At 52.4% G+C, this 14,021-nt stretch overlaps 2 protein-coding genes across 4 annotated transcripts in view; both read left to right on the forward strand.

Moving 5' to 3' along the window:
• The window catches only part of SPTBN4 (spectrin beta, non-erythrocytic 4), a 66,422-nt gene extending 65,144 nt beyond the window's left edge, over positions 1-1,278 (forward strand). The window contains exon 37 of the mRNA XM_016166806.2: positions 221-1,278. Coding sequence (XP_016022292.2) covers positions 221-379 — 159 coding nt within the window. The 3' untranslated portion in view covers positions 380-1,278. The remainder of the gene's footprint in view (positions 1-220) is intronic.
• Positions 1,279-1,636: 358 nt separating this feature from the next.
• On the forward strand, positions 1,637-12,040 carry SHKBP1 (SH3KBP1 binding protein 1). Of its 3 annotated transcripts, XM_016166810.2 has the most exons (18): positions 1,637-1,779; positions 2,007-2,060; positions 2,192-2,237; positions 2,334-2,407; positions 2,719-2,777; positions 2,973-3,053; positions 3,984-4,145; positions 4,226-4,316; positions 4,407-4,597; positions 5,120-5,235; positions 6,096-6,183; positions 6,287-6,403; positions 8,228-8,398; positions 9,457-9,612; positions 9,991-10,087; positions 10,957-11,135; positions 11,400-11,514; positions 11,620-12,040. In XM_016166810.2, exons 1-18 carry the CDS (start codon positions 1,694-1,696, stop codon positions 11,849-11,851), a joined length of 2,115 nt encoding a protein of 704 aa, XP_016022296.2. In that variant the 5' UTR covers positions 1,637-1,693; the 3' UTR covers positions 11,852-12,040. The 3 variants fall into 3 exon arrangements, with proteins under 3 accessions (XP_016022296.2, XP_036087561.1, XP_036087562.1); XM_036231668.1 differs by lacking the exon at positions 6,096-6,183 and having other exon boundaries at positions 6,184-6,403; XM_036231669.1 differs by lacking the exon at positions 6,096-6,183 and having other exon boundaries at positions 6,184-6,403; positions 11,403-11,514.
• The last annotated feature ends 1,981 nt before the right edge of the window (positions 12,041-14,021 follow it).

Genomic DNA, 14,021 nt, shown 5'->3' on the forward strand with positions numbered 1-14,021 from the left:
TAATCCACAAAAGTACTTACAACAGAGCCCAGCAGGTAATCAGTGCTATCAAACTGTTTGCAGCAGTATTCTTCTTCTTCTTCATCATCATCATCATCATCATTATTCCATTTAATAGATAAGGAAACCAAAGTTCAGAGGACAGTCTCATTCCAGACTCATCTATTACTCAGTGTCCTCTCTTCTAAATATGGACTGTGTGCCCTGTTTCACTCTCCAGGAGGAAATGAACGGCTGGCTGGAGGCTGTGGCCTCTTCAGTCGGGGAACACGCCGAGATCGCCCGCTGGGGACAGACACTACCCACCACATCGTCCACAGACGAAGGCAACCCCAAGCGGGAAGTGGTGGAGCGCAGGGCTAGCGGGCGCCGGAAGTGACTTCCCACCCCCATAGCCTGACAGGACTCCCCCAATCCCTGCACTCCGCACAGTGGGCACAAAGACACTGTCTTCCGCAGGAGCGGGAGCCCCTAGTTCCACTAACACTGCGGTCTCGCCATGACGGGCACTGGAAAGGAGGGGACTTCTCCTGCACCCCAAGAAGTGGTGGGGGGATTGCTACCCCTATAGCCATATCTCGGCCCCTTCCTGCTCGCCACCCCCTCCCCAGGTGCTGGGGCTTCATTATTTTTATGCAATAACTGAGCTGGGGGGCGGCGGGTAAGGGGCCAGTTGAGCCAAGCCCCCTGCCGGGATCCCCAGACCCTGCCCCAAGAAGCTGGGGTGGTAGGGGAGATAATTCCTGCCCCCTCTCCACCCTAGGGATGGGCATGGGGGCGCTGGTGAGGTCCCCTGGACCATCCAGGGTGCTAGGGGGTGGGGAGGGGACGCCCCTTCCCCACCTTTACCTCACTTCCAATGCTGCCTTGATCTCTGTTTGGGAAGGGGTAGTGAAGGGGCCGTAGCCCCCGCACTCCGCCGTCTCAGAGCCATGTGGTTAAATCCTGATTTAGTTTATTTTTGCAAAATGTCGACCTCTTCCTTCCCCACTCCGCCCCGCATCCGCGAAGGCTTTTAATGGGAGGGACGTCAAAGCTCAAAACTGTCTTCCTCTCTTCTCCCCCCTCCAGCTGTAAAGGCTACTTGGTGAGGGGAGGGGCGAGGGGAAGCCCTCCCCCTGCATGCTTCTGGCTGGAGTACCTCCTAGGGGAGTGGGGGACCCGGGTCGTGGCAGCCCCCACGGTCCCTTGGAGAAGCCGCTGGGGCCTGGGGGTATGGAGCGGTGTGGCAGGCGCACACTGTATGTACCTATAATAAATCCTTTGGCTTTGACGGTCTACGTTGGTTTGTTCGCGTTTCAAGGGCTGCGCCCGGGAGGCTGGGAGCAGGGAGAGATTGTGGCTGCGGAGAACATTTAGATGTCTTCCTTGGTGTGGACTAATTTTGGGGTCTAAACGCGTGCCCCTGACGAAGCATCTACATATCATTCCTAAAATGGGAACTCCAGAAGGATGGAGGAATGTTTTGTTAACCCTCGTAAGCAAACTTTCCCAAAAGAGCCGCCGGGTCCGCCCCGTCCAGGACAGGAAAGGCGGATCCCTTTAAGGAGGCAGAGAATTTAGTTGCGACGGATGAGTGCTTTGTCCAATCGCCAGCGGCTCCTGGAGTCTCTGGACCAGTGAGCACGCGGTAGGGGCGGGGCGGGAAGCATACCCGGAAGCGAGAGCGGGCCGGCCGGCTCGCCCAGGGGCCATGGCAGCTGCTGCGCCAGCAGCGGAGGGCGCCCCAAGTCGGGGGCCTCCGGGGGAGGTGATTCATCTAAATGTGGGAGGCAAGAGGTAAGTATAGGAGATTCCTGAGGCCTACCCTCAGGAGTGGGTAGCGGGGTGGGAGTACCCACCTCTTCCAGGGGAATCCTGGCCTCAAGGATTGCTCCGCCCCCTGCGGAAGGCGCGGGAGCCTCAACTGGCGCCTGTGGAGGGTAGGGAATTCCAGGCCTGGGGTAGGGTCCCGCTTTTCTCACCCTCCCTACATCATCTCGCGTCCGCTCACTTTCCTCGCACAGATTCAGTACCTCTCGCCAGACTCTCACCTGGATCCCAGACTCGTTCTTCTCCAGGTGATTGGGAGAGCAATTTTGGGGTGGGGGTTGGAGCAGGAGGAGAAAGTATGAGGTGACCTAATCCCCCACCCCCCGCCCCGCACACACACCCCGGCCTTTGACACCTGCTCTGCGTCCCCTCCTTGCAGTCTTCTGAGCGGACGCATCTCAACACTGAAAGATGAGACCGGAGCCGTGAGTAGAGCGGGTAGCGGGGTAGGAGGAGGGACAGGACCCCTCACTCAATCCCCTCTCTTTGCTGAATTCATCCTCCGCACCCCTTCTCCGCAGATCTTCATCGACAGGGACCCCACTATCTTCGCCCCCATCCTCAACTTCCTGCGCACAAAAGAGTTGGATCTCAGGTTGGCATGGGAGTCCTTCACTGCCTTCACCTCCTGAGAAGTCTCTTCTTTCCTTCAGAATGTTCACTTATGCTCCTTGATCATTTTTAAATTATGTGTCCTTAGAATTCACCCCAGCACACACACACACACACACACACACACACACACACACACACAAATTTTCACAGACCATTGCTTCTTAGGATCTTGATCCTGTCAAAACTGGCTGTTCTTGGGATTCTCTGAGCAGTTTTGAAAACTTCCTCCTCAGAATTGTCTGCCCATACCCACTCCCCAGACCCTGACCCCTAGTCATTTCTACCACCCAGGGGTGTCCACGGTTCCAGCCTTCTTCATGAAGCCCAGTTCTATGGGCTCACTCCTCTGGGTAAGTGGAGGTCCTTACTGCATACAAAACCACCTCTCTCCTGAAAGAAGGTTGGGTTAGAGCTGACAGCACTGAATCTGGTCCTGGGTCTCTGGGAATTAGTGGTATTCTGTGGAGAAAGGAATGGGGGAAGGGGAAAGGCTTGGCATCATTGCCCCCCAAGTCCCAAGTCCCAGCCTTTAAGTTCTCCCTTAGTTCGTCGTCTGCAGCTGCGGGAGGAGTTGGATCGATCGTCTTGTGGAAATGTCCTCTTCAATGGTTACCTGCCTCCACCAGGTGGGCACTATTAAGGGATGGAGCAGAGGGTGGGTGGAATAAAGACTACATTTCCCATTAGGCTGCAGCCTTTGGGTGCCTGCTGTGAGGACTGAGACAATAAAGGAGTTGTAGTTCTATATCAGATGCTCAGATTGATGCTTGGAAAGAAAGTAGGAAACGGCATTTCCAATGAGACAATGGACCAGCTAGCTGTCTCCTTGAGTCTCTGTCGCATGTCCTAGGGCCTGATGGGAGTTGTAGTCCAGGTTTGATTTCTTTGTGGAAAGGCTTAGGAAGAACTGGGGTCCTTTCCATGGAGGGGAGAAATATCAAAGGGGAGTTATTGGCTATAATCTCCATGAGACTTTGGTGCAGCCAGCCTACCAGCCAGGGAAAATATGCCCCAGTTGGTACTGGGAACTATAGTCTACTAAGCTTCGCTGATTGGTATAGAAGGAACGGAGTGGGGAAATTCAATTTATGGCTTTGTTTCCCTAATCTTAGTCAATCCCCACTACTTCATGAAGTTTACCAAATATGAAGACCTATACTCTTGTTTTCTTGCCATAGTTTTACCCTGTTTTTTAAAATCATTTTAAGTAAAAGGTTTATATCACTACCTTTATACCATAAATAAGTAAACATAAAAATAGGGCCCAAACATTATTCCATTTCTTAAAAGGGAAGAGTAGCAGATATTGAAGAGGTGTCAATCTTATGGCAGCGCCAAACCAATTCTTCTTTTGTGATGGGCTGAATGGAACTGCAAAGGGAGTAACTTGCTGTGTGATTCAGTTTCATTAAATGCCAGGTCCCTGCACCACCTAAATCCTGTTCTCAGGAGGTTATGTGCCACACCTGAGGAAATCAGTATTTGGCAGATTTTAAGTGCTTGCTACATGGCCACTATGACAATTATTGTCTCTCTGCCCTTCCTCCCTGCTTTAGTGTTCCAGTTGAAGCGGCGGAACCGGCATAGCCTGGCAGGGCCCCAGCAGGCAGGGGGACGCCCAGCCCCCGTTCGACGGAGTAATACCATGCCCCCCAACCTGGGCAATGCAGGGCTGCTGGGTCGAATGCTGGATGAGAAAGCCCCTCCCTCCCCATCCGGTAAGGTTCTGTCTCCTGGGAGCTTAGAACAGCCAGTGGGGCCCCTGTGACCCTGCCCTGACCCCTGCTCTCCCCCTAAGGGTTGCCAGAGGAGCCAGGAATGGTGCGCCTGGTGTGTGGACACCACAACTGGATCGCTGTGGCCTATACCCAGTTTCTTGTCTGCTACAGGTGCTTGGGGAGGGCAGTGACAGAAGGCTTTGAGCCCTGTTCATGGGGAGGGCTTGGGGTGAGGGTTGATGATGTCTCCCAATCCAACAGGCTGAAGGAAGCCTCTGGCTGGCAGCTGGTGTTTTCCAGTCCCCACCTGGACTGGCCCATCGAGCGACTGGCACTCACAGCCCGGGTGCTGGGTGGGGCTTTGGGTGAGCACGACAAGATGGTGGCAGCAGCCACTAGCAGCGAGATCCTGCTGTGGGCGCTGCAGGCAGAAGGCGGTGGCTCTGAGATAGGTATGGCACCAGGCTTTTTCCAGAACCTTCTGTCCTTGAGAATTCTTCTCCAACCTGTGATCTGTTAGAATTCTCTACCCCATCAGCATTCTATGGCCAGTTAAATTACCCACCCATAAGAATTTTTTTCATTATTAAGATGTTCCAACCCTTTAGAAGTCTGTGTCCTGTTAGAATTCTTTAGCCTGTTAGAAAAATCCACCCACATACAATTAATTCTCTCCTCTGTCAGAATTCACTGCCTATTAGATTTCTTTGCTTTGTTGAGATTCTCAATGCCAGTGGAATCCAAAGCCTGTTAAGACTCTATATTCCTAGTAGAAATCTCTGACTTGTTAACTGATCTATTCCCTAACAAATCTCGGTCCTCCTGACAATCTCCCATCATTCCTGCTGGAACCCTCTATCCTATAAGGTTTCCATGGCCAACTGAATCCTCTGGCCCTTGGAACTCTTCCTGCCAGCCCTTTACTCCCCCATGATGTGGAATCCTGCTAGCTGAGTGCTCCTTGCCCTCTGCAGGGGTCTTCCATCTGGGGGTGCCTGTGGAAGCCTTATTCTTCGTTGGAAACCAGCTCATCTCCACAAGCCACACAGGGCGTATTGGGGTGTGGAATGCTGTCACTAAACACTGGCAGGTCAGAATGCTGGCCAGGTTGGCTCTCCTTTATCCCAGGTGTCTAGGCTGCACAGACACAGAGAGGGGTTCCTTTCTGCCTCCTTCAACCCCTGGAGAGAGCCAGTGAGCCCAGCAGTGGGCCAGAGCCTGGGTGTGTTTGCCAAAGGCCTAAAGAGCATCAGGGAGGCCTTCCTGGAAGAGGCTGCCAAGCTGACAGGAAGGATGAGTGGGTTTGGAAAGGAGGAGAAAGGATTCTCCAGGCACTGGATTGGGGACCAAGTGAGGGGAGATGGTATAGGAGACAGAAACCCACGGAGACATGTCAGCATCTTTCTGTACCTCTAGCCATGTCCAAATGTACACCTGGAGTGTTTTTTTTTCTCTTCCTACTGAAGTGTGAGTATTGGGGGGAGAGAGACAGACAAGCAGAGAAGGGGGGGGGTGGAGTAGAGAAACAGACAATTGGAAACAAGATATCAAAAACAGGTGCCTGTGGGCAAGCAAGCAGGAGAGAGAGAGAGAGAGGGAAAGAGAGAAAGAAAAAGAAAGAGAAAAGGGTGGCTAGAGAGGAATGAGGACTGAGTGACTGTGGTAGATGAAGAGATGCAGATACATGGAGATGAATTGAGAAATGTCAGAAACACAGAGGCAGAAAGAAGCCAAGAGACTGAAATGCCAACCAAGGGGCACTCAGAGACAGAGAGACACACGTTGAGATAGGCCTGAAGCAGGCAAGGCTGGAGGATAGTGGGCCTAGAACACTGCTGGCTTCAAGAGAGGGGAGGGGCGGGCACACCAGGAGGGGGCACTGCGGGGGCAGAAGCAGAGGCAGAGGCAGGGAGAGAGTCCTCCGCCACAGCCTGCCCTGCCTGCCACCAGGTTCAGGAGGTGCAGCCCATCACCAGTTACGACGCGGCAGGCTCCTTCCTCCTTCTGGGCTGCAACAACGGCTCCATCTACTACGTAGGTGAGCAGCAGCTGGCACCCAGGGGCCGGAGAACCTTTCTGGAAAGTAGGAGAGAAGGGGGGAGGCCAGGGTGCCTTGAACAAGCCCGCTCCACCCATGGCAGATGTACAGAAGTTTCCCCTGCGCATGAAGGACAATGACCTCCTTGTCAGTGAGCTCTACCGGGACCCAGCAGAAGACGGCGTCACAGCCCTCAGCGTCTACCTCACGCCCAAGACCAGTAAGCTCTTATCCGGTTTTCCCCTCTGCCATAAGCAGCCAGATTCAGCTGTCATTTAGTCATTCAACAAATACTCCCTGAGTACCACTTGCATGTAAGCACCGTTCTAGGTGCTAGACCGTGGGCAAAATTGGCCACTAGCTGTTCATCTGTGAGTTTCTTTCTCATCTCTGCAATAAGGGCAGGATGCTTGCATGCTCAGAAAACAGAGGAGGCAAGTTTTACAGTGAACGAAATTGAGTTCTCTCACTTGGGACAGTTTTTTTGTGTGTGTGTCCTTGACCTCGAATGCAGAGAAATAGCTGAATTTTTATTTGTTTTTTTTATTGAGATGTCATTCACATACCATAAATTCACCACTTTAAAGTACAATTAGCTGATTTTTAGTAGATTCACAAGATCGTACAACCATATCCACTCTCTCATTCCAGAAGATGATTTTTATCACCCCAAAAAGAAACCCTGAATTCATGAGCAGCCATACCCCATTCCTCCTTTTGGACAGCCCTGGAAACCTAATCTTTCTGTCTCTACAGGTTTGCCTCTTCTGGAAAATCCATGCAAATGGAATCATATAATATATGGCCTTTTGCGTCTGGCTTTTTTCACTTAGCATGATGGTTAATTATTTTATTTTTATGATTAGTGCTTTCTGGACCTTGAGCTGCCTTTGCCTGTCTCCAGGTTCGGAAGATTTCCCCCTCTGTTTTGTAATTTTAGCTTTTACATGTAGGTCTGTTCCACTTCAGATTAACTCATATGTATGGTGTGAGGTAAGGGTCATGGTACATTTTTTTTCTAGCAGGATTGAATAATACACCTAACTTCACAGCATGTCATCATGTAAGACCCCATTTGTTAAATTTAAATATAGTCGGCATATATAATATATTAGTTATATAAGTTTTAGGTATGTAATGTAGAGATTTGACATTTTTATACCTTAAAACTAATTCTAGTAATCCTGTCTCACCATACAAACTTATCATAGTATTATTAACTATATTCTCCTTCACCTCTCCCTTCCCCCACACTCGTAAGGCCCCTTTCTTATTCATTTATTCCTTTCCTCCCTTGCCCCTCCACCACATGTCACTGTTCTAACGTGATTAACATTTATCTTTTCATTTGTATGTATGTGTCCTTACAAAATGGGTAATGTGAACAGGTTTTGAACTTGCGTAAATGATACCGGGTCTCTATTTCAGTTGTCCTCTTACTATTAAACCTGCCCTGGGTTTAATATCCATCTATATTGTGATGCATAACCCTGATCCATTGCTTTTAGCTGCTGCATGAAATATTAACCACATTTTTCCTACCCCTAGTCCTTCAGATGGCCCATTAAGTTTCTGACACTTGCAAAATAACTTTTTCCCCTCTGGAAAGTTGGCAAGGGCAGGGAGTCCCTCAGACACACAGGATTTCACTTTCTTGTCTTGTTGTCTATCTATTTATATGCGTCTCTATGGATTTTTTTTTCTTTCTCTTTAAGTGCATCTTTTTCTGTATCTGTCTGTCTATCTATATATTCCTGTGACTCATTTTCTTAGTTCCCCACGTCTTCTTGTTTCTCTGGTTTCTCTCTTCCCTCTCGTGTTAGTTCTTTCTCTCTCTGTCTTAACTTCTGTCTGTTTCTCTGTGTCTCAGATCTGTCCCTTTGTCTGCCTGTTCCTCCATCTCCACATCTTTTCCCTACTTTGTGAGCACCCTCTCTCCTTGCTTCCTGGCTCTGTCTTTGTCCTTCATCTGTCTGTCTGTCTCTGCATTGATTTCCATCTCTCTGTGATCCTGTCTCTCTCTTCCTCCTCGGCCCCTCCCCAGGTGACAGTGGGAACTGGATTGAGATCGCCTATGGCACCAGCTCAGGGGGTGTGCGGGTCATCGTTCAGCACCCCGAGACTGTGGGTTCGGGGCCTCAGCTCTTCCAGACCTTTACTGTGCACCGCAGTCCTGTCACCAAGATCATGTTGTCGGAGAAGCACCTCATCTCAGGTGGGCCTGCTGGGTGACCAGTTGCCTGTTTCCCTGCAGGAAGGGTGGCACAGGTGGGGGCATGAAACCAGGTTGATGAGGGTTTCCACTGCGAGGGACATGCTTAGGGAGCGACCTCCATGGGGGAGAGAAGTTTGGCCTAGAACAATAATCACGGAAGTGAGAGGATACTATAAGGGGACCAGTCTAAGGGAGAGTGAATTATTCATCAATCAGCAAATGTTTATTGAGCACCTACTGTGTGCCAAGCACAGAGGATACAGTGGTGAACAAGACAGGCCAGGTCCCTTGCTCTTGTGAAGCTGACGTTCTAGTGGGGATGACAGACAATTAATTAATAAAAATATAAATCAGTATCGGGCAATGATGAGGGCCATGAAGAAAAACAAAACCGTGTACGTGGCTAGAGAGTGTTGTGGTCATGGGAGAGTACGGGGTTCCAGGAAGGCCTTTCTGAGGAAGGGCCTTTGAGTGGAAACGAGGGAATGAACAGTGCAGATCGGTGGGGACAAGCATTCCAGCCAGAGGGAACAGGCACTGCAAAAGCTCTGGGGTGGGAGAATGTTTGATATACCTGAGGGAAAGCGGGAGCCCCCTGTGCACAGAGTGGAGTGGGCAAGGGAGAGAGTGGGGGTCGGGGGGGCTTGTCAGTGGGACCTTGTAAGCCACAGAGAAGACTGTCTTTGACCCTGGCTGAGATGGCACCATAGGAGGGCTCTGAGAGAGGAGAGCCGTGACCTGACACAAGTGTGGGGACAGGCTCTGAGGATGGGACGGGCAGGGAGCAGAGGGAGGAGGCTGCTACAGTGGTCTAGGAAGGAGATGAGATGGACAAGGGCAGTGGATTGGGCGAGGTGAGATCAGGCTCTTAATAATTTTGGAAGCAGAGCCGACAAGATTTGTGACCGACCATTTGGAGTTCTGGGGAAGAGACAGTTCTCTGAAAGGGAAGAATTAAGAGAGGCCTGAATCTTGACACCTTTGAAAGGGGTTCCTCTTGGGGCTGAGGAAGGTTGGGCAGCCCTGGCCCAGCCTGACCCGCTGCCCCCTGCCCTCAGTCTGTGCTGACAACAACCACGTGCGGACATGGTCTGTGACTCGCTTCCGAGGCATGATTTCTACTCAGCCTGGCTCAACCCCGCTGGCTTCCTTCAAGATCTTGGCACTGGAGTCGGCCGACGGGCATGGCGGATGCAGTGCTGGCAATGACATTGGTGCTTCCTAGCCCCTGGCCCCCTACCCAACAGACCCTCAGCCCCCATTGGCCCCTGACCTGACCTCTGTAGACCTCTCCTGACTCCATGTGATCCCCAGCGACTTCCCTTTACTCCCGGTTCCCTCTCTTGAAGTCTCTTACCCCTACTGATTCCTGCCGACTGCCACCTGACCCGGGACCACCCCCATCCCTGATGTGCCTGAACCCTACTGACTGTTGCCAATCCCCAGCCCTCTCTGACCTCACCCAACTCCAGCAATCTAGGGATGGGGACCGAGTCCTGGGAGAAGGGGGTCATCAGTGGGGAGGGGGCAGAGCCTTGGTGTCTGGAGGTCCTGGGGCCCAGCAGTCCTGAGCCCACCCCTCCCTGGCCTAGGACCCTACGGTGAGCGGGATGATCAGCAAGTGTTCATTCAGAAGGTGGTGCCAAGTGCCAGCCAGCTCTTCGTGCGTCTTTCATCCACGGGTCAGCGGTGAGGACCATCCCATCAAATGGGAAGGGTGGTCAGGGGAGAAGACAAGTGGCTGTTTGGGTCACAGAGGCCAGAAAGGGGTCTCAGCCAAGGGGCACTAATGGGGCAAGGGCTGGGGGAGTGTGAGCCTGGTCCAGGTTTGGGGCATGACGTGGATGGATGGGAATGAATCTGGAGAAGCTGGCACCAGTGCTGGACTTCAGACAGAGACTTTCCAGTGTAGTCAGGGTGGGACAGGGGCCCCCGGGCAGAGGGGTCAGGGCCGGGGTTGGGGGCCCAGGACATTGTAGGAACTCAGGGGAGGTACTAGCTCCAACCTGGGAAGGGTGTGCCAGGCTAAAGGGAGAAAATGTGCAGAGGCTGGGAATGGCTAATTAGGGAAGCCAGAGGGGAACAATTGGTCCCTGGGGATCTAAGCACAAAATGGAGGTGAGTGGGGTGGGGCTGCAGAGGGGCAGGGCCTTGTTAATCAAATGAGGGAGCTGAGGCTGCCCTGTGTGTACTGGGAGCCACGGCCACCATGAGAGAGGTTGGGTAGGAGGCCAAGAGCCCAGGGAGGAGGCTGGACAGGTTCCTGGCCAGAGAGGGCAGGGTTTGACCAGGGCGACAGGGCATGGGGTGGGGGAGTGTGTGCGAGAGATGCAGGAGGCATGATGGGTGTGCAGGTGGGGGGACATCGAGGAGGCTTCTGGCCTCCTGGGACTGGAACCCAAGATGGTAGACTGGGGAATGATGAAGAAGCTTGGGGATGCAGAGGCAGGAACGAGAGCCATAATGATGGAGACTGTAGCCCAGGAAGGGTGTGAGGAGAAGGGGGCCAGGCTAGGCATTGGTGTGGCCAGGGTGATCTCCCCCTCCCTCCCTCTCAGGGTGTGCTCAGTGCGCTCGGTGGACGGCTCGCCCACCACCGCCTTCACGGTGCTCGAGTGTGAGGGTTCCCGGAGGCTCGGTTCTCGGCCCCGGCGCTACCTGCTCACCGGCCAGGCCAACGGCAGCCTCGCCATGTGGGACCTGACCACTGCTATGGACGGCCTCGGCCAGGCCTCTGGTACTCCCCACCTACCTCAATCCTATCCCAAGCCCCACGGCCTCTCCCGGAACCCTCTGCACAACCTCCTTTATCATGATCTCCCCACAAGCCCTTGCCCGCTGACCCCTGTCTCTGCCCCCAACCCCTCTTTGCCCTTGCTTTTCACCCCCGTCACAGCTTCTGACCCCTGCCCCTTGACCTCTGCGTCTTTTTTCTATCCTGGCCTCAATTCTTACATATGGCCTTTGTCCTTCCCCCCCCCCCACTTCCTTGCCCCCCCAGCAGGTGGCCTGACAGAGGAAGAGCTGATGGAACAGCTGGAGCAGTGTGAGCTGGCCCCACTGGCTTCCTCGAGGGGCTCGCTCCCCAGCCCCTCACCCCGCACCTCTCTCACCAGGTAGGTGTCACTCCACGGGGGAGAGGGCAGAACGTGGTGCCCTTGGGGTGGGGGACAGCTCAGCTGCCCCATGATGACCTGCATTAACCCTCATCACTCCTTTAGTCTCCACTCAGCCTCCAGCAACACCTCCTTGTCTGGCCGCCATGGGAGCCCCAGCCCCCCACAGGCTGAGGTCCGGCGCCGTGGGGGAGGCAGCTTCGTGGAACGCTGCCAGGAACTGGTGCGGAGTGGGCCGGAGCCCCGACGGCCTCCGACGCCAGCTCCCCGGCCCTCTGCAGGTCTTGGGGCTCCCCTCACACCCCCTAAGATGAAGCTCAATGAAACCTCCTTCTGAACGCAGCTGCCATGGTGCCTTTGGAAACCCAGGTCCTGGGGACTCAGATGCCCCCCACCCCTGCTTCCTGTCGGAGCCCTGGGTTCAGGGCCAGGGCCTTCTTGGAGTGGTCACTGTTACTAGATCCCCACTATCCCCCTTTTCTAGAGCCAAAGTCACCCTCCCCTAATAAAGTTCTCACTGCCAATACCTTGCTTACATTCTTAGAGGATTTGAGGACCCCCAGGGAAAGGGTGGAAGAGATGTGGGCCCTTGCCAGGTCCCAGACAGACAGAAACATGTCTCTTCTGGTTTAATCAAAAAGAGAGAGAATGTATAAGTTTGCAGTGCAGCTTCAGGTATGGCTAGATCCAGGGGTTCAAACCCTCATCCAGGCTATCTTTCCATTTTCTTGGTTTTGCTTTCCTCTGGGATGCATCATTCGCAGTCAGATTTTCCCATATCTGTGCCAAGAGATAACTCTAGGTAGTTCTTAGCAACTTCTTTTTTCCTCTCTAGCAGTCGTAAAAATCACAAGATTGATTCTTATTGGCTTGAATTAAGTCAAATGGCTACTCCCAAACCAATTACTGTAGCCAATTAGATGGAGGCCTTCCATTGTTCCAGGGGTCACATGCCCTAACAGGCAAGGAGGTGAGGTCAGCCCTTGATGACAGAGTGGAGGAGTACCTGAGAGGTGAATTGGGCTTCTCTTTGGGCATAAATGGCTTCGGGTCAGCAGAAATGCAGATGTCAGCTTCGTGATTACCACATCCTTAACATTTGTAGCCCAGACCTTGCCACTGCAAACATGTTTCCCACATCCCTGGCTGCACCCTCTTTCACCCCTTTCCTGCCCACACTAGAAAAGTGGGCCAGACTAGAAACAAGAGACTTCACAATATGCGAATTCTACAATCCCTGAGTTTCAGGAATGTCAGAGCTTCTGTAACATGGTGGAGAGGGGGCTAGAATGTCAGGGAATAGGGAGTGTGGGATAGTCTAGAGTTCTAGTGAATGAACAATGTTAGGGTTCTCCCCTGTGTATCAGAGAATGCAGACTATAGAAGTTTCTTGACAAAAGGACTTAGACAGTCAATGATTCAAAAAGAAGGGAGTGTTCTAGAATGCCTATGAATCTACAGTGGGAATATTTTCCATGCCATGGATTCTTGAATGCTCAGACTTATAGGACGCAAAAGAATCTGGATTACTAGGAGATCTAAGGCATAGGGGTGTTCTGGAATGCCAACACTTCTAAAACACTAGAGGGTTTATTTGCATTGCAAGAAATCCATAATGATGGGAGGTTGTGGGTTGTCAGAATCTAGAACATGAGTAGAAAGTGTAAAACAAGTGATTCTAAAGCATGAGTGTTCTAGAATGCCTGTGAATTTCAAACTCGAAATGTTTTTCATGCCAGAGCATTCAGGACACGGGGAGATGTTTGAATGTTAGGAAGTCTAGAACGTAGGAGCGGGTTGGGAGGTCAGGGAATCTAGAACATGGGGGCGTGTTGTGTAGTGTTTGGAGATCGTTTTTTACACACCTGGGAATCCAGAACACGTATTTCTGGAATGCTGGCGATTCTAGAACCAAGAGAGAATGTCAGAAAATCTAGAACGCCGAAGAGATTTTTGTTTGTTCATTAATACTAGGGATAACACTTGTATGTATGAGCACATACTGGGAGGAATCTTCTGGAAAACCATGACTCTAGAACTCTGGGGGTTCTTTCTGAAGGGCTGAGGTCAGATCAGGATCCAAGGGGTGACAAAGAATAACCCTGGGAGAAAGTGGCACTGATAGAGATTGAGAGCTGGGGACTCCAAATGCTGAGGAGGGGGGAGGGGAAGCCTACGCCATCCCCGGAAGTTGCAGTGGTGAGCCAAAGGCTGTTGCCTAGCAACGAGCATTGAAGATGCCCTGGATCCCAGGCAGAAGAGAGACATTTCGGCAGAGCCCCCAGCAAATGCTCCAGCCACAGGGTAGGAGGTAGGAAAGGGGGAAACAGGGGGCAGGGAGACGCTGTCCTGCAGGGCCATGTTAGCAGGGATGTGGGGAGGCTGCACAAAGACGGACATGGTGAACATTCAGTGGGCAGAACTAGGGTCTCCATCATCACACCAGGACAGCCCACAAATATCCGTGAGTGGGGCCTGAGTACTGTCATTACTGATTCAAGGGGCTG

The sequence above is a fragment of the Rousettus aegyptiacus genome, unplaced genomic scaffold (genome assembly GCF_014176215.1).
Source record: "Rousettus aegyptiacus isolate mRouAeg1 unplaced genomic scaffold, mRouAeg1.p scaffold_m13_p_14, whole genome shotgun sequence".
In the NCBI taxonomy this organism is placed as follows: Eukaryota; Metazoa; Chordata; class Mammalia; order Chiroptera; family Pteropodidae; genus Rousettus; species Rousettus aegyptiacus.